We start from the raw sequence: 26,300 nt of genomic DNA, 5'->3' as shown, positions 1-26,300 counted from the left end.
CTGTTTTGTTCAAGTTTCACACATGGAGAGACCCCTAGTACCCACTGGAGCATCTGCGTGGGACACCATAAAAAGGTTGTTCTGGTGTCCCACACTAGTGCTCCTGCGTCCAGATGTGTAAACAGCTTCTGAGTGTCTTCTCCTTACACTGAATCAAGTTCAGTGTAAGGAGTTATAGTTATAGTTACAAACACATCTAGACAACAATGTACTAAACTTCTTTTCATACAAATAGGCATGAACAAATGCAGTTAACCTGCATCTGCCAAAAACGTCATATTAGTGGTCGAATGAACAATGTTTACTACAAACAATTACTGTGCCCACGAACCTCAAACTTACATAGTTACATAGAAAGGTTGAATAAAGACACCAGTTCAACCTGAGTGAGTGTGGGTGCGTGTCTACAATTGTCCCTAACCCTGTACATCGCACACTCATATCAGTCCCTACCCTCAATCCAAGGTCCCCATTCATATACTAGGGCCAATTTTGGACAGAAGCCAATTAACCTACCAGCATGTCTTTGGAGTGTGGGAGGAAACCGGAGTACCCGGAGGAAACCCAAGCAGGCACAGGGAGAACATGCAAACTCCAGGCAGGTAGTGTCGTGGTTGGGATACGAAGCAGTGACCCTTATTACTGCTAGGCAAGAGTGCTACCCACTACACCACTGTGCCGCCCAAAACTTGCTAAACTTGCCATTTTAAACTGTACAACAGTAAAGAAAAGCACAGGGAGTAGCACTAAAGTAATAATAATAGGAACACACAACAAATACTTACTTTTTAGAAGCCCTTTCCTGATCCTTCTATACTGATCGTGCTCCCTCAATTTTAGGTCTGACTAGCGTTTCCTCAATTGCTCCTTGGATCGTCGTACCCCAAAATTCCTGTGCAGACTTCTCACAACTTTAGTCATGATCTTGGCCTTTCTCACATTTGGGTTTGGGTAAGGTCCATACTTCCCATCATAGTCTGCCCTCTTCAAAATGTCCACCATCTCCACCATCTTCTCCACCATCTCTACAAAGGACATATTTGAGGCCTTATATCTTGTCCTGGATCGGGAACTGCCTTGCTCCGGGCTTTCGTCGTTGCTGTTCTTTGCATGCACCTGCTGTGTCTCCACCATGTGTTCTCCCACTGCGCCGAAATAGAAGAGGCGGGGAATACACTAGAAAGAAGGACAGGAGCGGAGTTTCATGCATGCGCAGTGTATATAAAGCATAACACGTGTGCGTCATACGTAGGATCTGTGAGGACGGAGTAGTGTAAGCGCCGATCGTGCAAACAAAGGTACAGTTTTAACTTGGGGCATCAGTGGTTAGTGGCCTATAATGCTTATAGATTGAGGGCTATATTGGGACAAGATTAGGAGAGTTTAGCCTGACATTAGGGTTTGTCTTGTGTTGTGTCTTGCAGAGAAAATTAATAAATTTACAGACCCTAACTTCCTGCCAAACTTCATAGACAGGTACAGGGAGCTGCCATGTCTCTGGCAAGTCAAAAACAGGGACTACTCCAACAAGCTAAAGAGGAAGGCAGCGCTGGAACAACTGTTGGATTTGGTGAAGCCGGTGACTCCCACAGACATCACCTATTTGAAGACCAAAATTGGTAGCCTGATGAGCACATATAATAGGGAGCGCAAAAAGGTCCTGGATTCCATGAGACCAGGAGCAGCAGCAGATGATGTTTATGTCCACAGGCTGTGGTACTACGACAGACTGCGTTTTTTGTCAGACCAGGGTGAACCCAGGCCATCGCTCTCGACCCTTCCTTCCTACTTCCTTCCACACTTCCTTCAACATCAGATGAGGCTTCAGATGTCCAACCTGGGCCTTCCACCCAGGAAGATGCAGGGGAGCCCAGCTTGAGCCAGGTATAGCATTGTTCAACATATTTTTGGACAAAAATTTAATGATGTTAGCTAGATGCTATTATTGATCACTAATTTATGATTTAACAAAGTGGTTTACATATCAATAGACAATAGTAGCCAAAAATGATTGGGACAAGAATGAAAAATGCTGGGATCAGAATGATAGTCTTTTCTTTTTGTTAACATTCAATTTGCAACAGTCATGAGCTCAAAATTGTGTGTGATTGATGACCAAAAAACGAAAACTATGTACCATTTTCATACACAGGAAAGCCTCAGCCAGGAGGAGGCCGTGGAAAGCAGCCTCACTGAATCCCAGGTTCCTCCCCTCCACCTTCCAACCAAAAGGACCAGGAAGGCGAGGAACCTGGAGGAGACAGTGACTGCTTTAATTCGCCAGGCTACTGCGGTACTAACAACGACCCCTGGTGGCCCCGAGTCGTATGGCTGTCTGACAGCCAGTAAACTGGAACGAATGGAGGAGGGCCAACGCCTCATCCATGAGGAGATAATTCTTCAGGCCCTAAACAAGGGGACGAGGGGCCAACTCACAACTAAAAGCCACGTGTGTGAGTTGGACCACACTTCTCCAGCAACAGCACCACCTCCAGCAAGACCAACACCATCACAGCCACTCAACCCACCACAGCAGCCTTGAAGGAAACATGGAAGGAAGTGTTGAGAGTGATGGCCTGGGTTTGGTGTGGTCTGGCAAAAGACACAGGCTGTTGTAAGACCACAGCCTCGGGACATATATGTCATCTACTGCTGCTCCCGATCTCTCGGAGTCCTGGACCGGATTGTGCTCCCTATTTAAATGGACTCCTCAGGTTACCAATTTTGCCTGTCAAATAATTGATGGCTGCCCTGGGGTACAAAGGCTTTACCAATTCCAACTGTTTCTCCAGCATTGCCTTCCTCTTTATTTTGTTAAGCCCCTATTAAATTTCTATTTTTTTTATAATCTTTAGTTAACAAAAACATTTTTACAGTTATTATTATCCAACATTTACAAATCCATTCTTGTCTAACAGTATCTTTAAAATACATTTCGATTTCACATAAACACATATAATCAATTCCAAGCCTCTAATTTATTCTCTAAATTTACCTTATGTTAAATCCAAGGCCCAGTTATCTTTGTTCTCCCAACCTTTCATACACCCCACCCCACATCCTCACACACACCCAGTGCAAGCACCACCCACTCCTCAGGAAGAGAAAAAAAAACCCATGTTCCCCTCCCCCCCTCCCCTTCCTCTCCCGCTGTCTCTATTAAATCATGCTTCCTATATTTCCTTCAAAAGGGGCGACGATGTTCTAAATTCTTCCCATACTTGCCATGCCACCAATCTTTGTTTTTTTTAAACTTTTTTAAATCATCATCCTCTCTTCCATGGAACGCATCTCGCTCATCTCACACATCCATTCATCTATGGAAAGAACCGTCCTATTTTTCCACTTTTTAGCTATAGTAGTTCGTGTTGCTGTTAAAAAATATTTTAAGATACCTTTTTTTATATTTTTCACTGATCCTGGAATCATTGATAGTACCGAGACCAGTACATCTGGTTGTATATTTATACCTGTCACAGCCATATATATTTTATATATTTTGTTCCAAAATGTCTGGACCCCTGGGCAAAAGTACCATATATGTGCCAGAGTGCCTTTTGTCGCCCGACATCTCCAACACATATCCTCATTCTCTGGGTTTATTTCATGCATATCTACAGGACATTTATACCATCTAGCTAGTAATTTATAATTTCTTTCTTGATGTCTATTAGAAATCTTATGTGTTAATATAAATGCTTTTTCCCATTTAGCCCTAGGGATATCAATCCCCAACTCTTCCTCCCATTTTTTTGTATAACTTATCTCCTGGTCCTTCTTTTCCGATATTAAATATTTGTATACCTTAGATAGTGTGTTGGCTTCTGTTCTTGTAAAAGAAGCCTTTCTAATGCTGTTGTGACCTATCCAATAACCCTCCTTTCCAAAGAGAGTTGATAAACTTCTGTTGCAGGTATTGCATCCACTTCCTTTTATGTTCCACACCTAGAACCTCCATCGAAGGCAGTCTATTCCCCTCCATAATCTGTATCACTCTTGTATCGTCCCTTCTCTGCCATTTTAAGAAAGTCGTAACCTCCATTGCCGGTGGAAATTCTGGCTTACTGAAGAGGGGTGTCATTGGGCCGATATAAGTGGACCCTGTCCCCCTCCTCACCAATCCGTCCCATACCTTCAAAGTTGATGCCACCAGAAACGGCAACTCCCCGATAGAGGGCCTGTTTTCCCTCTTTATCCAGGGAAGTGACTTTAGTTTCATGGCCGCGATCCCCTCCTCTAGTTTCACCCATTGTTTACAATCTGCATTGTGGAACCAATCCACTATCCTAGCCACGAACACTGATCTAAGATACATTGATAGATCTGGGAGCGCCAGGTCTCTTTAGGCCTAGTTAATACTACTCTGCTAATTCTGGCTGGTTTGCCCGCCCAGATGAAACTCCCTATAGCTTTTCGTAGGAGGTTCAAGATGTTTCTTGCTGGAAATATTGGGATGGTCTGAACTAATTTTTGTTTTGACAAATACTTAGCTGTGTGTTTTACTTCAAAAAGGACAATATGTTTGTGAGTTGGCAGGTACATTTCAACAACTATCTCAATAGAGATAGTTGTATCTCTTTGAGGTTAAAAAATACAAGATAATAATGTTGTTGTGGTAACTTGACACACAAAAACACAAAAAATATTAAGGAGATCACTATATATTAAAAAAAAAGATTATTCTGGAGATCTAGAGAAAAAAAATATTCTGGAGATCTAGAGAAAAAAAAAGGAGATCACAAATAAATATATATATATATATATATATATATATATATATATATATATATATTCTGGAGATCTTGAGGAAAAAAAAAACAACAAAAACAAAGATTATTCAGGAGATCACGAGAAAATCCGTTTGTCAGAACTCTGTGTGAATATCAGCAGCAAAGCAACTTCATTATTCTAGCATTCTAAAGAAGAATAGAATGCGCTGAATTGAAAGATTTAAAAATTTGCAGCATGACAAATGTGCTATTTCCATTACGAACGCTAGTTTTTTAAAAAACCGAGCGCTTCCGTCTCATACTCGATTCCGAGCATGCGTGAACTTTGCTGCGAGGACTTGTTTACACATGATCGAACTTTCTGACAACAAAGTGAAGTTGGCTGAAAATTTGAGAACCTGCTCTCAAACATTTGTGGGCAGAAATTCCAACAGCAAATGTTCGATGGAGCATACACACAGCCGGACTTTCCGACAACAACATCGAACATTTCCCGTCGGAAAATCCGATCGTGTGTACGCGGCATTACAGATTTTCTTCTAAGTTTGCCCTGTATTTGGCTCCGTCCATCTTCCCATCAACTTTGATCAGCTTCCCTGTCCCTGCTGAAGAAAAGCATCCCCACAGCATGATGCTGCCACCACCATGTTTCATGGTGGGGAAGGTGTGTTCAGGGTGATGTGCAGTGTTAGTTTTCTGCCACGCATAGCATTTTGCTTTTAGCCAAAAGTTCTACTTTGGTCGCATCTGACCAGAGCACCTTCTTGCACATGTTTGCTGTGTCCCCCACATGGCTTTTTGCAAACTGAAAACAGGACTTCTTATGACTTTCTTTCAACAATGGCTTTCTTCTTGCCACTCTTCCATAAAGGGCAGATTTGTGGAGTGCACGAATAGTTGTCCTGTGGACAGATTCTCCCACCTGAGCTGTGGATCTCTGCAGCTCCTCCAGAGGTACCGTAGGCCTCTTGGATACTTCTCTGATTAACGCTCTCCTTGCCTGGCCTGTCAGTTTAGGTGGACAGCCATGTCTTGGTAGGTTTGCAGTTGTGCCATACTCTTTCCATTTTCGGATGATGGATTCAACAGTGCTCCGTGAGATGTTCAAAGCTTGGGATATTTTTTTATAACCTAACCCTGCTTTAAACTTCTCCACAACTTTATCCCTGACCTGTCTGGTATGTTCCTTGGCCTTCTGCTGTTTGTTCACTAAGTTTCTCTAACAAACCTCTGAGGGCTTCCCAGAAGAGCTGTATTTATACTGAGATTAAATTACATGCACTCTATTTACCAATTAGGTGACTTCTGAAGGCAATTGGTTCAGCTAGATTTTAGTTATGGGTATCAGAGTAAAGTGGGTTGAATACAAATGCACGCCACACTTTTCAGATATTTATTTGTAAAAAAAATTGAAAAACATTTATCATTTTCCTTCCACTTCACAATTATTTGCCACTTGTGTTGGTCTATCACATAAAACCCCCAAAAAATACATATATGTTTTTGCTTGTAACATGACAAAATGTGGAAAATTTCAAGGGGTGTGAATATTTTTTCAAGGCCTTGTATGTCTTGTGTGTAGGGAGATTCATATAATTCAGACATTTAAAAAAAATGGTATATTTGCCTTCTGCGACATAAAATTATTATTACTGTAATTTAGCGTTATTTTAATATATTGCATACGTATGTTAAAATGTTTGTTCCTCCTTTGTACTTCTTTAGAATTTCAGTTCCCTTCTACCTCTGCCACTCATGAACCACAAGCTTTTGGTGTTTTCCTGTGTTGCATGCTCTCATACAGCCTTAGTGTCTCTCTATCTCTTAGACGCGTCTATGAATTTTACTTCAAGGTAATATTTTGTGTATTTTCCTGCTTTGTGTAGCTAGCCTGTTTTCTTGTGTGACCTTAGATCATATGATTTCAGTATTGAGCCAATATTTACCATGTATAACATCAGTCCATTGAAATACAGCTACATTTGCTAGGCAAAATATCTTAAAGAAGCAAAATCAGACGGGCAACAAAAATTTGTGAGAATTCATTAATATAAAGTATATTTAAATGTTGTGCTGGCTTTTTGCACTTCTGGTGTGTCTTGGTAGACAATGTCAGTTGCTATCCTTTTTTTTTAAGTACACCTGTCACCTGTGATATAATATATGAAATACCCATAGTAATAAAGTGCACAAACCCACCCTATGAGCACCTGCAAACACTGCCTGTTTTGCAAACTCTTAGGAGAAACAGTGATTGGAGAGGCCTGAAACCTTGTTTGTTGCTATTGTTTTCCCACAGATATGCTGGCATCGGAGGTGTCCACATGTTCAAATGTGAACATTCAGGCCAGGTTCACACCTATGTGAATTAGATGCGGGTTTCCCTGCATCCAATTCGCATAGCAGGAGAATGTGACTGGCTCCCTATGGAGCCGGTTCAAATATCTCCATTGCGGCTGCGGATAAACAGAAACTACAGAAACGCTGTGCGTCTTTGGCTCCGTTTCAGGGCTGAATTTAGGCATAGATTCGGCCCTGAAACGGGGAACAGGGACGCACAGCTCTCCTGTGTGATCTGCAGCCGGTTCCAGTGTGAACCCGGCCTAAAGCGGTATTAAACCCAAAACCAAAAATTTCATATATTGCAGCTTATCAATTTTCACCTGTAGTCTCTGCAGTGGTTTTATTTTTTAGGCTTCTTCCCTCTGTTTTCACCTGGTAATCTGGCCAGTAACACACCTGCTGTACTAGAGTGCCCCCAGTCTGAATGAAGGCGTACAGGGGCACCTTTGGACAGCATCATTGTCAGTCTGTGGGGGAGGGGAGTGTTAGATGGACTAGCAGAATTAGATACACTAACAATGTGAATCCAAACTCAAGCTAAAACTGTTCAAACAGTTACAGCAACAGTTTTTTTTTTCTTTTGGGATAAAGGTTTTCAATAAATAAAAGCTGATCATTGTATGTACCCCTGTCAGTGTTAAATTGTTTGTCTAAACCCTCTAACTGCTACCTCCGCAGGGAAGCTTATTCTGTTGAAAAACAACAGGCTTACTGGCTAGATCACCAGGTGAAAATAAAAGAAAGAGGCCTAAAAAAAGAAAACTCATGCAGCCATCACATCTAAGAATTTGTAAGCTGCAATATAATAAATGTTTGCTTTTGGGTTTAATACCGATTTAAGACAACTCAGATCATGTCATGTTCAAAACAGGGCCTAAAACAAATTAAGATGGCCATAATGTAACCATTTTACCAGTGGCGGCTGGTGAAGTTTTAGGATGGGGGGGAGGCAGACCCCTCCCTTCCTTTTTTGACCCCTCCCACTTGGTGAAAATGGGCGTGGTTTCAATGAAATAGTGGGCGTGACTCTAAGGTGGTGTGGTTACTGCTGAGATGAACGAGGGATGGAGGGAGAGGGAGAGAGGGATGGAGGGACAGCAGGCCCAGATCCTACACAACAATAGAAATATGTGTATTCTAGAAAGTTTAACAATCAGCAGAAAAAGATATTCCAAACACCTGGTGTTAGCACTTCAATCATCCCGGCACCATGGTTGTTATGGTGTCAGGATGATTGAAGCTCATTATTTCTATTATTACATTGTAATATAAAATTAAATAATTCAACTCACCATAATGCAGAATCAGTGGGAGCCCTGAGCGTGTCACTAGCCACGTCGCCTGCCACCAGATGCCATTAGGTGTCACCAGCGGAGTCCATCCTTACATGCAGCCTGTGTCACACAAAATGCAGCTTGTGTCCCACCAAATGCAGCCTGTGTCTCACCAAATGCAGCCTGTGTCTCACCAAATGCAGCCTGTTCCCACCAAATGCAGCCTGTGTCCACCAACTGCAGCCTGTGTCCCACCAAATGCAGCCAGCCTGTGTCCACCAAATGCAGCCTGTGTCCCACCAAATGCAGCCTGTGTCCCACCAAATGCAGCCTGTGTCCCACCAAATGCAGTCTGTGTCCCACCAAATGCAGCCTGTGTCCTCCAAATGCAGCCTGTGTCCCACCAAATGCAGCTAGCCTATGTCCACCAAATGCAGCCTGTGTCCCACCAAATGCAGCCTGTGTCCCACCAAATGCAGCCTGTGTCCCACCAAATGCAGTCTGTGTCCCACCAAATGCAGCCTGTGTCCACCAAATGCAGCCTGTGTCCCCCAAATGCAGCCTGTGTCCCACCAAATGCAGCCAGCCTGTGTCCACCAAATGCAGCCTGTCTCCCCCAAATGCAGCCTGTGTCCACCAAATGCAGCCTGTGTCCACCAAATACAGCCTGTGTCCCCCAAATGCAGCCTGTTTCCACCAAATGCAGCCATCCTGTGTCTCACCAAATGCAGCCTGTTTCCACCAAATGCAGCCATCCTGTGTCCACCAAATACAGCCTGTGTCCCCCAAATGCAAACTGTGTCCACCAAATGCAGCCAGCCTGTGGCCACCAAATACAGCCTTTATAGATGTGGCGCTTTCCATAAGTGCACTGTGTCTGGCGTCCGAACACAGTGCACTTAAGGACCTTTTTTGTATTTTTTTTTTTTAAAGGGCCAGTATTAAATTTTTTTTTTTTTTGACATTTTTTTTTTTTGTGACTGCCTGGACGGGCCGCCACTGCATTTTACTGACATCTTTGCTATACTAATTTTAACTTCATCACCCCAAACTTGTCCATTTGGCTGTAACCAGTACTGAGAGTATGTGATTCACTCCCTTTCTTTCAATACAATTCTGGTAGCCTGATCTACAAACTACCAAGCACCAGTGTTGTTGAAGTCGGGTTGGAAAAAGGTCTTTAAAGAGGAAGTAAACCCCGATGGGTTTTACTTCCTCTTTTGCTCCCCCGCAAGGCCTGCAAATGAAAAGCATAATGGACTAGTATGCATTGCATACTAGCCCATTTTACGAAACTTACCTGCAAACGAAGCCCGCGCTGTCCCCTGAGCAGGTCGCGTCCATCTTCGCCCCTCTTCCTTCCGGGGACACGAGCTGTCAGTCACGGCACACGCTGGGGGAAGAAACGGCACGGTGGTCCGTCTCTTCACAGCGCATGCGCCGATGACGACATTGGCACACTACAAGTGAAATATCTCCTAAACGGCGCATGTTTAGGAGATATTTCCACTACCTATAGAGAACCCTTATTCTAGGCTTACCTAGAACGCAACTAACAGCGCTAGAGGATCGTCCCCCTGGAACCCTGCTGTCCATCCTGCTGTCCACTGGACTATATTATGATGTGCTTGCATTTATCTTACTCAGAGTAAGTGCATTTCTACATTTAATTAAACATATGTTAATACTACTGCACTTAGGTTGGCGCTGCTTGTTTTCTTTTTGTATTTCTCCAAAAGGTGCCTTCTACCCTTCAGCGTGCTGCCTCCTGCATTGTGTCAGTAATTCTGTTTGTGATACTATACCCAGATTCCAGAAACTTCCTCCCTCTCTTTATTGACTGAACCCTTACCAGGAGTAATTTTTTACAAAACTATCTATTAACTCTCTGCTGCTATTTTTATCTGTGCCCTACCCCTGGTCACAGTTTTTAACTCTTCCATCCCATCAACAACACAGTACTGCTTACAGTTTGACATATATTAGCGCAACCAATTATTGTTTTTTTCTCTGTATATACCTAGCTTCAACCGACAGCGGGTTAATATCCACTGTTGGCTGATGTCACAGAGCCAGTCCAGGGTCTGCAGGGATCCCAACAATAATGTCGGTATCCACCCAGATGTCCGATCAGCAGCTGGATCAGCCTCTCAGTGCGCACCCACCTCTTCCACAGTCTGGCGCTCCAGGGAGCGCTGGAGGGGCAGAGCACAGAGCGGTGACTATCAGAGCCGATCCAGTGTAGACTTGGGAGCGCGCCCGCACAGTAACCCCCTGGGAGAGCGCTTCTCCTAGGGGTTTATCTGATGTGAGGAGGAGCCGCGAGAGCCGCCGAGGGACCCTAGAAGAGGATCAGGGCCACTCTGTGCAAAACGACTGCAAAGTGGAGGTAAGTATGACAAGTTTGTTATTTTAAAAAAAATAAAAAACAAAGGTTTACAATCACTTTAAAGATAAAGAAAGAGTCGTATATATTATGTTTTACTATTTTTAGACGCTACATTATTATGGTTGTGCTGCTGGATTTTCCATAGCAATAAATAGCTGTGTATCCTTACATTGCAATATTAAAGCCATAATAAACTCAAAAACAAAAATGGAATATATTGCAGCTTACCAATCATTAGATCAACTTCATCAGTTTTCATTTTTTAGGCTGGGTTCACATAAGGTGCGGCTTTCAGCTCATGGTCCGGTGCGTTTTTGTTCATCAGTTCAGGTTAAAATTTTTGCCTGCATTCGCACCTGAACCAGACCCAAAAACGCACCGGACCCTTTTGGAAACCACGCCGCAGCTGCCTCAGACATGTGTGAACCGTCTCCATCGAGAGCCGGTCACACTCACATGTCATGTGAATTGGATGCGGTGAAAACTGCATCCAATTCACACATATGTAAACCCAGCCTTAGGCTTTTTTCCTGTATTAAAGTGCCCCCATTCTGGATGAATGAGCACAGGGACATCTTTGGACAGCAGCATTGTCAGTCTGTGGGTAGAGGAGTGTTAGATGTACTAGCACGTTTAAATACACTAACAAATCAGAGCCAAACTCCGTCTAATACTTTATAAGCAGTTACAGCGACAGTTTTTTTTTCCTTTTGGGATAAAGGTTTTACATACATAAAAGCTGATCATTGTAAGCACCCCTGCTAGTAGTAAATGGTTTTTATCATCTCTGCAGCTCGCACTTTCTGCTGGAGAGCTTGTTCTTTTGAAAAACAACATACTTACTGGCTGGTACACCAGACAAAAATAGAAGCAAGAAAGCCTAAGGGCTCATGCACACAGGACTTTTTTACAGCTGCTGTTAGGGATATCTAACTTTTTTTTAACTGCCTCCATGTTAGCCTATGTATCCAGGCACACATAAACTGTCAGAGGTGTTTGGAGGCATAAGCGTTTAGGGGCAGTAGAAAAAAACGACAGCCTGTGTGTCCAGGAGCAGAGGTTGTTGAGCTGTAAAAACGAAAAATGCCCCTAGGCATTTTTACATTATGGGGAATGTTTTTCCACTGAAAAAAAGCCAGAAACACTAACACAGAAAAAACATGACAAAACGCCCATAAGCACTATTCAAAATCACGGCTAACAGCGTGTTTTTAACGCTGCTTTTTCCTGGCAGAAGCACTGGCATTTTTTTTAACATCTTGTGTGCGAGAGGCCTAAAAAAGAAAATAAATGAATGCAGCCATAAGAAATGGTAAGCTGGAATATAATAATTGTTTGCTTTTGTGTTTATTACCACTTTAAAGTCTGTGCATAGGCTATACTAACTACTAACTACTTGCCGACCAGCCGGAGCCGATGCGCATGGCCGGCGGCCGCTATGTCCTCAGGCCACCCACGATCGCTCCTGAGAGAGACAGAACGGGGATCTGTCAATGTAAACAGACAGATCCCCATTCTGTTAGGGAAATAGAGAGAGATGTGCCAGTTCTAGTGATCAGGAACAGCGATCTCTCTGTACTCCCAGTCAGTACACTGCCCCCACAGTTAGAAAAACCTCCCTAGGGAACACTTAACCCCTTGATCGCCCCCTAGTGTTAGCCCCTTCCCTGCCAGTGACATTTATACAGTAATCAGTGGCTATTTTTAGCTCTGATTGCTGTATGAATGTCAATGATGTCAAAAGTGTCTGATCTGTCCACCACAATGTCGCAGTCCCGCTAAAAAAACGCTAATCATCACCATTACTAGTAAAAAATAGATTAAAAATTCCATAGTCTATCTACTATTTTGTAGACACGATAACTTTTGCTCAAACCAATCAATATACGCTTATTGTGATTTTTTTTTACCATAAAAATGTGAAAGAATACATATTGGCCTAAACTGATGAAGAAATTTTTTTTTTTACATTTTTTTTGGATATTTATTATAGCAAAAAGTAAAAAATATTGTCTTTTTTTCAAAATTCTCTGTCTCTTTTTGTTTATAGCGCAAAAAATAAAAACCGCAGAGGTGATCAAATACCACCAAAAGAAAGCTCTACTTGTGGGAAAAAAACAACGTCAAATTTTGTTTGGGTACAGCGTTGCACGACCGCAAAATTGTCAGTTAAAATAATGCAGTGCAGTATCGCAAAAAATGGCCTGGTCATTAAGGGGGGAACATCTTCCGGTCCTTAAGTGGTTATTATACAGTGTATTGTTCTGGGTTTGCACTGGCAAATAGAATTTCTCTTAAGAATACCAACAAAATGCAAAGGTTTTTTCATTTTCATCTATACACATGTATATCTTTAACCAGCAGCGAGCTCCAGGACACCACAGCACTGGAAAGAAAGTGAGTATAGTTCGGCTTTAGAGCCTAGTACATACGGGCCGAATGTCAGCTGGCAGTAGCCGGTCCAACAGAAGCCGACCATTCAGCCGGCTTCTGTCGAAGGCTTATGAAGGCTGACCGGCTCCCGATCAGTACTCTCAGCCAATGGCTGAGAGCGCTGATTGGAGTGTTCTGGCGGAGAGGGGGGCACCCCCTGTCTGAACACAATAGCTCAGCAGGGGAGATCAGTGTACTAACATCGGATTGTTAGTACAGCGGCTCCGACCTGAGCTGTCAGTTTAACCCAGTGGGTTCAACGAAAAAAAAATAGCAGTGTGTATGAGGCTCAGACCCCTTTCACACTGGGGCCGCCTGTGCGTTAGTGGTAAAGCGCTGCTCGTTTTAGCGGTGCTTTACTGCTGTTTAAAGAAGGGGTTAAAAACTCCTGTGTTGTGGCGCTTTTCAGGCGCTTCGGAATCGCTGCCCATTCATTGCAATGGGCAGGGGCGTTTTGGGAGCGCTGCATACAGTGCTCCCAAACTGCCCCAAAGATGCTGCTTGCAGGACTTTTTCTAACGTCCCGCAAGCACACCGCCTGGGTGTGAAAGCACCCATTGCAGAGAATGGGAGACAGATTTCAGGTGCGTTACAGGCGCTATTTCTAGCGCTAAAACACCTGAAAATTGCCTCAGTGTGAAAGGGGTCTGAAGCAAGTTTGTCGGAAGAAAACTGTCTCAGAAATGGTATACTAATAAGCTTTGGAAAGCTGCTGCACATATGACCCTTACCAGTCAAGATTACGCTGGATACATGAAAGTGGATTAATACTGCGCAAAAACAAATTATAATAGCTGCTACACTAAATGTGACAAACATCGATACAAAGGGTGAGAGAAAAATGTAGCGCTTAGCAAAAAATGTGTACAAATAATAAGTGCATTACCGTGAAAGTAATATATATAAAGTCCAACATATATAATGATATTAATGTGAGTCTCTAACCCCAAATCCTAACCAGGAAATGGGAAAAACCAAACAAATAAAAAGTCCTCCGACAGTAAAGGGAGAATCTTCTTTGACGTGCAGGAAATAATGTGAAACACCCACACTGATGAATCCAGGGAAATAAAACAAATGGGTACTCTTACCAGAGCGTGTGGACCCGGATGTCAGCGACACCGAATCGTAAAAGCTTGAGAATCAAATCCGTGGCACTCTCGAATGGGAGTAGAGGTCCAAGGTCTTCTGAAGGTAGCTCCAAAGGATCTCAGTGAACCCGACCAGACCAGGGAACGAACATCTTGAACATCTACGCTTATTGCTCCCCACATTGCTTTTTATTCATTGTGATCACATTTTATTTATTTATTATTGTGGCTTTAATAAACCTACCTTTTTGATCCGCACTATTGGAGCCCCTTCCTCTCTTCTTTTTATACATCGTTGTTTTTGATGAGAATTGTTGCTGAGGTTCCTTTCAAGATGTTTGTTCCCTGGTCCGGTCGGGTTCACTGAGATCCTTTGGAGCTACCTTCAGAAGACCTTGGACCTCTAATTCCATCCGAGAGTGCCACGGATTTGATTCTCAAGCTTTTACGATTCGGTGTCGCTGACATCCGGGTCCACCTGCTCTGGTAAGAGTACCCATATGTTTTATTTCCCTGGATTCATCAGTGTGGGTGTTTCACATTAATTCCTGCAGGTCAAAGAAGATTCTCCCTTTATTGTCGGAGGACTTTTTATTTGTTTGGTTTTTCCCATTTCCTGGTTAGGATTTGGGGTTAGAGACTCACATTAATATCATTATATATGTTGGACTTTATATATATTACTTTCACGGTAATGCACTTATTATTTGTACACATATTTTGCTAAGCGCTACATTTTTCTCCCACCCTATGCTGGATACGTGGCTAAACCTTCTTTTTTTTGGGGGGGGGAGGGGTGTGACAGGAACCCAGATACTGGAAAATACATCATAACCATGTACCCATGTTGTCCCACTAGGAAGAATATTACAATAAATGTTGTTGCACCTTTGTCTGTACAAACAGCTTGCTAGCCCCTCCCCACCCCATCCTTCCCCACTGAACGACAACTACGTCTCATTTATAAGCCCCATCTTCAGAGTTCTTCAAACTTTGGCTTTGTTAGTGCTTTACTTACACATATGTAGTGAAATGGTATGACAGTTTCTACATCTAGATGTGTAGTGGCTGCAGTGTATAAAAGTACCACCACTGCTTGTCTGTACTGCCCATTGTTACATAAGATCTTCATTTTGTAACTTTAGATAATGTGTTTCTATTGATGTACTTACACATTCCAGCTAAGAGCTGAAGTAAGGGATGTCACCACTTCACCTACATCCTTAGTACACATCTGCTTCTCATTAACAGGTTGCATTTGAATGTCTTCCCATGACATTGACTCGGGCTGCAGCCCTGAATGAACCATAAATGAATCTCACAGATTTTATGACTGAGGTTGCAAGTGGTTCAGCTTCTTCCTCTTCAGAGCGTAAATCACTGATACCAATTTCAATTACATTGATGTTCTGTTTGTTTTCCTGCAGTACCTGTGGAGCTTCTTGCTTAGGTTGGCTTGCAGACAGAGCTGATTGTGTCAATTCATGAGGCCTTGGACACATAGATGTTTGTTTTAATGAAAATTACAATTCCACTGACTATTACCTTGTTGGTTCTGATTTGTCAGATTAGTGACTGAATTCTTTTTTTATAAAACGTTTACTATCACATATTCTTAATGACAATTTTTTTGTACAGACTATTTTATTGTAACTCTGAGCTGTATCTGTATCTGCAACAGTATTTAGTACTCTGGCTGTAGTTGGTCCCATAACATGTTGAAAAGCTGCTACAGATATGACTCTAATGCCCTGTACACACGGTCGGACTTTCCGACGGAAAATGTGCTTGTTGTCGGAAATTCCAACTGTGTGTAGGCTCCATCTGACTTTTTCCATCGTAATTTCCGACACACAAAGTTTGAGAGCTGGATCTAAAATTTTCCGACAACAAAATCCGTTTGCGTAAATTCCGATCGTGTGTAGACAATGTGCCACTCATGTTCAGAATCAAGCAGAAGAGCAGCACTGGCTATTGAACTTCATTTTTCTCGGCTCGATATACGTGTTGTACGTCACCACGTTCTTGACGTTCGGAATTTCCGGCCAACTTTGTGTGACCGTGTGTATGCAAGACAAGTTTGAGCCAACATCCGTTGGAAAAAATCAGATGGATTTTGTTGTCGGAATGTCCAATCGTGGGTACAGGGCATTACACGTCAGGATTATTCTGGACACATGGCTGAGCCATTTTGTGTTATTGGGAAATGACAGAAACACAGAGACAGGAAATTAAAACATAATCATGTAGTTCCACTAAGGAGAACATTATGTTATGAAAGCATCAAACATGACACCACCACACAATTGCATAACTACTAATCACAGTATATGGGAATGGTTGTTTCACTGTATGAATAGCATGCTTGCAGTAAGAAACCCAGCAAAGTCTTATATTAAAAGGAATGATAATAGTTAAGTACCTTTCTAGTTTATTATTAATTAAGGTCTGAACAAAATACAATATTTTTTTATTTTTAGTTAATAATGTTTGTACTCTCCTTTAAAGCTAGCATATGGATAGTCTTATCTTCACATTTTCCTGTGTGTGTTCCCTATTTAAAGTGAACCTGTGCCCAGATTATGTATTGATATATTCTAAACAAGCAGTAAAAAAAAAAACTCTTTCCACCTCTGTTGCTTCAGGTATTGTGGAGAGATTCATCTTTAAATTAAAAAAAAAGCACAATTCTAAAATTCCAGCTCAACTCATCCTGTTTTCTATGGCAGCAAAAACCTGGCAGCTTGTTTTAAATATTATTTACTGTTTGTTAAAAAAAATTATAACTAAAGGTCTATAGCCTGATCATAATTTAACTTTAAAATGTATTTCTTAGCCAGTTCAGTAATAGAAAAAACGAGTGTGCACATAGACACAATCCCTGGTCCAAAACTGAGGCTTACTGCTTAGTGTTGATTGTAAATGTATTTTCCTGACAGGATCCATGGCAGCATATGTGTGGGTTAGCCCCCCCTCCATAACTACCCAATAGGACCCCTCTCCCATAAATCTTTGCTCTAGGCTGCTATCCATGTTCCTTTTTTGTCCTCCTCCGTAGGACCAGGTGTTGGTTCTCCTACCTGAAGATGACCTCCCTACGATCAAATCAGCCGAGTGCCAAGTTATGTTCCTCCGATAGGCCCTGACTGTTAAGAAGGGTATGGAATGTACAGCAGAGTAGCGCTGAAAATTGGAATTGATTTATCTATGTGCACATGGACTGTTTGCCTAATGTTACCAGGTGACCATTATCTGTTACAAAGTCCGGTGTGTATGTGTGGCGGTTCCCTCGGCTCAGGTGATTGTAGGTGGAGGGGTAAGTTTTTATATATACACACATGGCAGCAGTGTTTTTGTGTGGGAAGCTTTCAGAGCCCCGGGAATGATCGTGGGTGATACGGCGACTTCCCGGGCATCTATCTTGGCAGTTCAAGGTAAGACAAGCTCTATTGTCTAGGGTATGATTTATTTGTCAGCCAGCTGATGTGTAAATCTGTCTCTGCAGTTCCCTACTGTGTTGACACCATGGATTCCTCACTGCCCCCTAGTGGCCAGGCCACTTGTAACAGGTATGTTTGCAGTTATGCTTTTCTGCTTGTACAAGGGAAGAGAGTAGGATTTTAGGACACTAGCTGATTTCTGTCTCTATCTTTTCTGTTTTCTTTCCTCACAGCCCTTCTAGGTCTGATCCACAATGTAGTTCCCATATAGGAAGTGGGTCATCAAAATCACACCATTGGCAATCTTCCTCCAGGTCTAGCCATCATAGGTCTCCTTCCAGATCTGAACAGCGCAGTAAAGATCTTCCTCACCCTCCTTCATCTCACTCTAGCAAGAGACCAGAAAAGTCATGCTGGGGGGTGCAGGATGCCTGTTCCAATAGACAAATCTCTATGTGATCATTGCTTCTCTAAAGCTGCAGATGAGAGGGATGGTGCAGACCAGCGTTTAGAATCTATGGTGAAGTGGGTTGTGAAAGAATCTCTACAGGAAAGAGAGGCTTGACGGCCCCGTGATTCCCCATCAGACCCATTATGCCCTCCAGTGGGAGAAGGTTTATTACACAAGACATGGGAATCTTCCCAGCCAAGTCGCCACTCCGCTCCTATCTTAGACAGCAAATCGGATCTGGAAGATCCTGGAATGGGGTTTGAATATGCTTTAGTCCCTTCCTTGGTGAAAGCAGTAAGAGAGGCTCTGAAGTGGGAAGACCCTGTTACTTCCCCCCCAAAACAGAGAAAGTTTTTCAAGCAGCTCAATAAGGAGCGACAATATTTTCCTTTTCTCTCTGAGCTGGGTGACATCATATCTGATGAATGGAGCAAGATGGACAAAAAGAGTTCCATGCAATCAAAAGTCTTGAAACTGTATTCTTTTAAGGAAGAGGAAGTAAAACACTTTGCGGTCAGCTCCTTTGGTGGATGCAGCACTTACGAGACTAGTAAGATATGTAACTCTTCCCTTAGAAGACACTGTATCTTTTAAAGATCCCTTGGAAAGATGGATTGATTCAGATATAAAAAGGATTTACCTGACATCAGGAATGGCATGCAAGCCAGTACTTGCGATAGCTGCAGTATTCAAAGCTATAGAATCTTGGTCTGATAATGTGGATGAGTTCCTAAGTATCTCTGTTGAAACGGCTAAAGATTCTCCTATCCAGGAGATCAGGCTGGGGAGGCCTCTACTGATGTCATCCGCCTGATGTCCCGGGTTACGTTGGCGGCTGTTTCAGCACGTCGTGCTTTATGGCTCCATGCATGGTTGGCGGATCCGGCTTCCAAACAAGCTTGGTGCCGAATTCCCTTTGAGGGAACTTCGCTATTTGGCAACAAGCTTAATAGTGCCATAACCCGGGCCACAGGTGGTAAGTCTGGTTTCCTCCCTCAAGACTGACGCCTACAAAATCAGAAATGCTCTTTTCCTAGAAGGCAAAATTCTGATTGCGCTAGGGAAGCGCGCAGCTACAGGCCTGGTCGGGAGTTTTCAAGGTCCTGGAAATCCAGGCAGTCCTCTTTCAAAAAACCCACAAACGATGGTTCCTCTGGCAACCAGGACTCCACTAAGTCCTTTTGAGATTGGGCCCGCTTAGGCATGCCAGGTGGGGGCTCGTCTTCTCCACTTCAGGCATGTCTGGGCGGCCTCAATCCGGGATTACTGGACCGTCAAGACGGTCTCCTCTGGTCACAAGTGGGCCTTCAACAACACTCCAAACTCAGATTTGTTCCTACAACTCTTCCAGGTTCAGAAGAGAAAAAGCAGGTCCTGTTAACTTACGTGAATTGTTTATTGGATCAAGGCGCAGCTATCCCTGTTCCAGAAGACGAACGAGGCAAAGGCACGTATTCTCCTCTGTTCATGATACAAAAGAAAAATGGCACATGGAGACCAGTCATAGACTTAACCCATCTCAATTCCTTTATCCGGAAGGAAAAATTCAAAATGGAATCCTTACTTACAATTCAACAGTCAGTACATCTGGGAGACTGGTTAATTTCAATCTATCTAAAAGATGCCTACTTCCACGTACCAGTAGCAATGGACTTTCAACAATTCCTCCGCTTTGCGGTAGGCGTCCAGCATCTGCAATTCACGTGTCTACCCTTCGGTCTAACGATGTCACCTCGGGTCTTTTCCAAGGTCCTATTATCTATTGTGGCTCTTCTTCGTGTCAAAGGGGTTCCTCTCCACCACTATCTAGACGACCTACTTCTCCTAGCTCAGAACAAAGGTCAACTTTTAGAGCACAGGAGCTTAGTCATTTCCACCCTGCAAGAATTTGGGTGGCTCCTGAATTTAGAGAAGAGCCATCTAGAGCCAACACAATCCCTTGTGTTTCTAGGGGCTCACTTCAACACAGTGGAAAGCACCATCTCCCTTCCAGAAGAGAAGATTGTAGTGATTCGAGACAGAATACACGCAGCCCCTGCGTCATCTCACCTCTCCGCTCTCCAATGCCTGAAAGTAATTGGCACAATGACAGCCACCATTCCTATGGTGAAGTGGGCCCAATGGCATACATGGCCCTTCCAAAAAGGGTTACTTCAACAATGGGATTCTTCCAGCCAAACCCAGCGCATACACCTTACTCCAACCATGAGAACGTCTCTTCTTTGGTGGCTTCAAGGGAAAAATCTGCGCTATCACCATTCAATCATTCCCATCTCATGGGTCACGATAACATCGGATGCCAGCAATCGGGAATGGGGCGCTCACTGCTTTTCGGAAATGGCTCAGGGCAGATGGAATTCCCCTTCTCAGGGGATTGTCTCCAACATACTCGAGCTGAGGGCCGCCTTGCAGGCACTCCTGTCATTTCGCCATCTAATAATGATTTCATTAGTAATGTTAAGGTTGAACAATACAACCGCGGTGGCTTACACAAGGAAGCAAGGTGGAACTCACAGCTGGTCCCTGATACAGGAAGTGGAGCCAATAATGAGCTGGGCTCAGAAGAACTTGTCCAACATCTCTGCGGTTTACATTCCAGGGATTCAGAATGTGTAAGCGGACTTTCTATGTCGTGTTCAAATGGACAACGAGTAGTCTCTCCACAAAGAGGTGTTTGAGTGGCTTCTGACTCTGGGAGTATCTCCAGAGGTCGATCTGTTTGCTTCCCCATGCAATCACAAAATGCCCAAATATTATTCGAGGTTCAGAGACCCTAAGGCATATGGGACAGATGCTCTGTCAGATCAGTGGAGGTTTCAGAAGGCCTATGCCTTCCCTCCGGTACCGGTGATTCTTCAATTTCTCCGGATGCTCAGAACAGAGAAGGTGGAAATCATTGCAGCGATTCCTTTCTGGCCCAACAGGCCTTGGTTCCCTCTGTTATCACTCCACAGCTATCAAGACCCAGTTCCCCTACCTCTCAAGCCGGATCTACTGTCTCAAGGCACAACGTTACACCCGTGTCCATCCTGCCTACACCTCAGGGTGTGGTTCTTGAGAGGGGAAGGCTCGAAGCTCTAGGTTGTTCTGAAGAAGCTATTCCAACCCTTCTCAGTGCCAGAAGGAAAAGTAACTAAGTACTAAGTACTAATAGAGTATATGAGCGTATATGGTCCAGATTCACTGATCATATGTCTTCCAGGTCGAATCCTTGTAACTCTCCAGCAGTAAAGACATACTGAGTTTTCTTCAATCAGGACTTGACCTGTCTCTAGCAGTCAGCTCACTAAGAGTACAAGCATCAGCCATCTCGGCCTTCACAGGAGTCTCATAGGCAAATCATTCTCTGGTCTGTCAGTTCTTTAAAGGAGCCATCAGGCTTAGACCTCAAAGAAGACTGAGGTTCCCAAATGGGACCTCCCTCTTGTTTTGGATTTTCTCTCCAATCTCGGATCAGATCCTGACACACCTCTTTCCACAAGAGACCTCACGCTCAAGACTACTTTCCTGGTAGCTGTGACTTCGGCCAAAAGAGTTTCAGAAATTAGAAATTTAGGTTCAGAGGAACCTTTTCTGACCTTTTTCCCAGACAGAGCAGTGTTGATACCCATGTTAGGGTCAAACCCTAAAGTGACCTCAGTCTTCCATGAAAACCAAGAGATTGTACTTCCTACTTTTAAAACAACAGACAATCAAGATGTTCATCCTCTTGACGTAGGCCACACTCTAAAATAATACCTGGAGGTTACGGCTCCTTTCAGACAAACAGAGTTTCTCTTCATCCTTCTCCATGGTAAAAACAAAGGAATGCGAGCTTCGGTCAGATCAATTTCTTCCTGGATTGTACAGACCATTCAGAGGGCATACAGGACAAGGGGGTTGGCTCCTCCTGAGGCAGTGACAGCTCATTCGACCCAGAGTATCTCGACTTCTTGGGCAGCTTCTAGGCATGTCGCGCCTGAAATCATTTGTAGAACGACCTCTTGGTCTTCTATCAACACATTTGTCTCTCATTACTGTGTTGAACCAGCTGCTCTGATCCATTAATTTTGGTTTACAAGTATTGTCGGTTGACAATGTTAAATAAGTTTGGTTTCTTTGCTGAACATTTTGCCCACCCGCGTGTGTTTGGCGAATTATTTCCCACACGTATGCTGCCATGGAGCCTGTCAGGAAAACGGAAAATATATATCAGATACTTACCATAATTTTCCCCTGATAGGCTCCATGGCAGCAGGAGTCCCCTGCCAAATGTCTGGAGTAGGCTAGTTACGGAACATGGATAGCAGCCTAGAGCAAAGATTTATGGGAGAGGGGTCCTATTGGGTAGTTATGGAGGTGGGGCTAACCCACACATATGCTGCCATGGAGCCTATCAGGAAAGGAAAATTACGATAAGTATTTGATATAAATTTTCCGTTTTTTTCTCTTTGTGATTTCTACAGGCCTAAAGCAGCTGTGCGGACATCTTACTTGAATGTGGTTGGATGACAAAAGAATAACTTTCTCCAATTTTTGTAGCATGGAAAACATAATGGATTATAAAGCACATAAGGAAAGCAAATCTTTAACAAGAAAAGAATGTGAAAAGCAGCACTCCAAGTAATCAAAAAAAGCATAATTAAGCTCCATAACAACTCTAAGAAAGCCCAAGGCAGCTAAAGAAGTGGAGGAGAATATTAATATAAAAAAAGAAAAAGAAATAAAAACACAAAAAAACATGTATATGAATACTTTCTGAGAAAGGAAGTATAAATATCACCAAATGACAGTAAACAATTTTACTGTTACGGGAAGAAAAAAGTTAAAATAATTAAAATGTAAATGTTGACTTACATCACTATCAGGCAGCTAAATGTTAAAAAAATGCACTTAGGAAGAAACTGAATCCGGTCTAAAGAAGAACAGAATAAAGAAATACTCCTAATATTAATATATCAAGAAGGTTCAAGCAACAGAATACCTTTCATACATTATCAATGAGTCGTTTCTAATGCGATGCAGTCCGATGACCTCTTTGTGCGTAAACTGCGCCAACTACCATCCCAATCATCTCCTCACAAGAGTCCTCATGAGGCTAAGTCACTAATTACCTCAGGGAATAGCAGGCATAACGGTGGAGCACATTCCCTTTCAGAGTCAGAGTATAACCCTCGGGATAAAGGGATTTCAAGCCCATCTGCCCCACGTTTTAAAGATCCTTTCATACTGCTTGGGCTGGCAGCAAACAGCCAAGGGCCAGTGGCCCTAGAGGTAAAAGAAAAACCACCTGAAGGAGATCCTGTAGCTCCACGTCCCAAAAGTTTTGCTCATCATGACATTCAGAGTATATTGTTTGATCCCTTCAAAAGGAGGGAATCTGAAGGAAAAAAGAATGTAAGAAGTGGTGCTTCTGCTGCTTCTCAGCTCAGAACTTGTACTTCATCACCCAGGAGATCTTTGTCATCCCCTGAAGATCCAGGTGATTCTGGAGATGGAAAAGACAACGAGCTATTACTTAGCTGCCCATATTTCCGCAATGAATTTGGAGGGGAAGAGAAAGAAGGCCAAAAAGATCAAGGATGGGACTTTTGTTCTCTCTTTTCATTAAATTCTCCACTTATCAATTGTCCAGTCAGGGGGCCCAATGCAGCTGTATCTGTGTTAGAAGAAGCAAGAGAAAGGTTGAGAGATTGCAGCTACTTTGTTGAATATCAAGATCTGGGTGCACTATATTATCGAAAGTATTTTTATGGCAAAGGTTAGTGATATTTTAACTATTTCTAATCTTTTTCAGAGGCCACTGTTTTGAGTATTCTTCTGTTGTGTTTCTCTGCACTCTTGAGTAACTTACCTTTTGCTGCTTTGTTTTTACAAGAACATCAGAATTTTTTTGGAGTTGATGAGAGGCTCGGGCCTGTGGCCATAAGTTTGAGACGTGATGAAAGAGATGGCGTGCAAGGCATACAGTATAATTATAGAATTATTTTTCGAACAACTGAGGTAATGAAAGCATTTTGTTAAGTTTTTTTTAAATATATATTAAAGTTAGAAATATGGTCAAAAGTCAAAATTACATATATGCTGTGGTCAATGAAAATTATACTACATATACAATACTGTGCAAAAGTTTTAGACAGGTGTGAAAAAATGCTGTCAATTAAGAATGCTTCCAGAAATAGTGTTAAACGTTTATTTATTTATATCAATTGATAAAATGGAAAGTAAAAGAGAAATCTAACTCAAATCAGTATTTGGTGTGACCACACTTTGCCTTCAAAATAGCATAAATTCTTCTAGGTACACCTACACACAGTTTTTGAAGGAACTGGACAGGAAGGCTGCTCCAAACATCTTCTATGGATGTAAGCTGACTCAGATTGTTCTGTCTCTACATGTAATCCCAGACAGACTCGATGATATTGAGATCAGGGCTCTGTGGGGGCCAAACCATCACTTTCATGACTCCTTGTTCTTTTTTACACTGAAGATAGTTCTTAATGACATTGGCTGTATGTTTTGGGCTGTTGTCCTACTGCAGAATAAATTTGGGGCCAACAGACCTCCCTGATGGTATGGCATGATGGATAAGTATCTACCTGAATTTCTCAGCATTGAGGATATCATTGATCCTGACCAAATATCCAACTCCATTTGCAGAAATGCAGCCCCATATTTGCAAGTAGGGATGAGCCGAACACCCCCCGGTTCGGTTCGCACCATAACCTGCGAACGGACCGAAAGTTTGCGCAAACTTTAGAACCCCATTAAAGTCTATGGGACTCGAGCGTTCAAAATCAAAAGTGCTAATTTTAAAGGCTAATATGCAAGTTATTGTCCTAAAAAGGGTTTGGGGACCCGGTTCCTGCCCCAGGGGAAATGTATCAATGCAAAAAAAAAGTTTTAAAAACGGCCGTTTTTTCAGGAGCAGTGATTTTAATGATGCTTAAAGTGAAAAAAAGTGAAATATTTCTTTAAATATCATACCTGGGGGGAGTCTATAGTATGCCTGTTAAGTGGCACGTGTTTCCCGTGTTTAGAACTGTCCCTGCACAAGATGTCATTTCTAAAGGAAAAAAAGTCATTTAAAACTGCTTGCGGCTTTAATGTAATGTCTGGTCCTGGCAATATGGATGAAAATCATTGAGAAAAATGACATGGGTACCCCCCCAGCCCATTACCAGCCCCTTTGGGTCTTGTACGGATATTAAGGGGAACCCCACACCCAAATTAAAAAAAGGAAAGGCGTGAGGCCCCCAGGCCCTCCATACTCTGAACAGCAGTATACAGACGGTGCAAACAAGACAGGGACTGTAGGTTTGTTGTTAAGTAGAATCTGTTTGTAATTTACAACTGGTACATTTTTAAAGTGTAGCTCCAGCCAAAAAATCTATTTTTAAGCTTTTTGGAAAACATGGGGAAGGGTTATCACCCCTGTAACATTTGTTTTGCTGTCTGTGCACCTCTTCACCTCACTTTCTGTCCCAATGACAAATGTTTTTTGAAAATTTGGGTTTTTTAGTGAAACAAGGATTGGTGATAAAGCATCAGTGGAGAGGAGACATGTTTTTCCCATTTCAATTCTTAAGGCTCTTTCACACGGACGTGTCGGTGTACGGAGCCCGCTCTGCTCAGAGGGGGATCGCTCCGTCAATCCCCGCTGAGCAGGCAGATGACAGGTCCATCTTAGGACACTGTGCAGGGACAGACCTGTCAGAGCGCCGCTCTCCCCTATGGGGGATCAGATGATGACGGACCGTAGAGTCCGTTGTCACCCGATCCGATCCGCAAACGGATGGAAAAGTAGGTTTTTCCTCCGTTACACTTTTTCGGATCGGAGCGAGTCGGATGTCAGCGGACATGTCACCGCTGACATCCGACGCTCCATAGAGGTCTATTAAGGGTCCATTCAGGTTCGCCTAAAAAACTGACAGGCGGACCTGAACGGATCATTCGTGTGAAAGAGCCCTTACAGGAGAGAATTTCCCTTCCTAGGGGTAGATTTCATCTCACTTCCCGTTGCCTCCTTCCGTTTGCAAGTAGGAGTCTTTTGTAAGTTGGATGTTTGAAAGTAGGGGCCTGCCCTATATACTCTGCAGAAATTTGGGCCTTAGGTGTTGGTGTTGCCACAACACTGTAAGCCCTCACAGTTACTCTTGGTGGGCGCTGG

General features: G+C 43.0%; 1 protein-coding gene across 3 annotated transcripts in view; it reads left to right on the top strand.

Annotated features, from left to right (window-relative positions):
- The window catches only part of SIPA1 (signal-induced proliferation-associated 1), a 478,265-nt gene that overhangs the window by 184,553 nt on the left and 267,412 nt on the right, over nt 1–26,300 (top strand). For 2 of the 3 annotated variants that reach the window (XM_073605151.1, XM_073605154.1), the window contains exons 2-3: nt 22,597–23,891; nt 24,009–24,133. In XM_073605151.1, coding sequence (XP_073461252.1) covers nt 23,150–23,891; nt 24,009–24,133 — 867 coding nt within the window. In that variant the 5' untranslated portion in view covers nt 22,597–23,149. Of the gene's footprint in view, nt 1–6,455; nt 6,584–22,596; nt 23,892–24,008; nt 24,134–26,300 lie in introns of all 3 variants that reach the window. The other variant, XM_073605152.1, reaches the window with a different exon arrangement.

The sequence above is a fragment of the Aquarana catesbeiana genome, linkage group LG11 (assembly GCF_042186555.1).
Source record: "Aquarana catesbeiana isolate 2022-GZ linkage group LG11, ASM4218655v1, whole genome shotgun sequence".
NCBI classification, from domain to species: Eukaryota; Metazoa; Chordata; class Amphibia; order Anura; family Ranidae; genus Aquarana; species Aquarana catesbeiana.
This window is presented reverse-complemented; position numbering and strand designations above follow the sequence as displayed.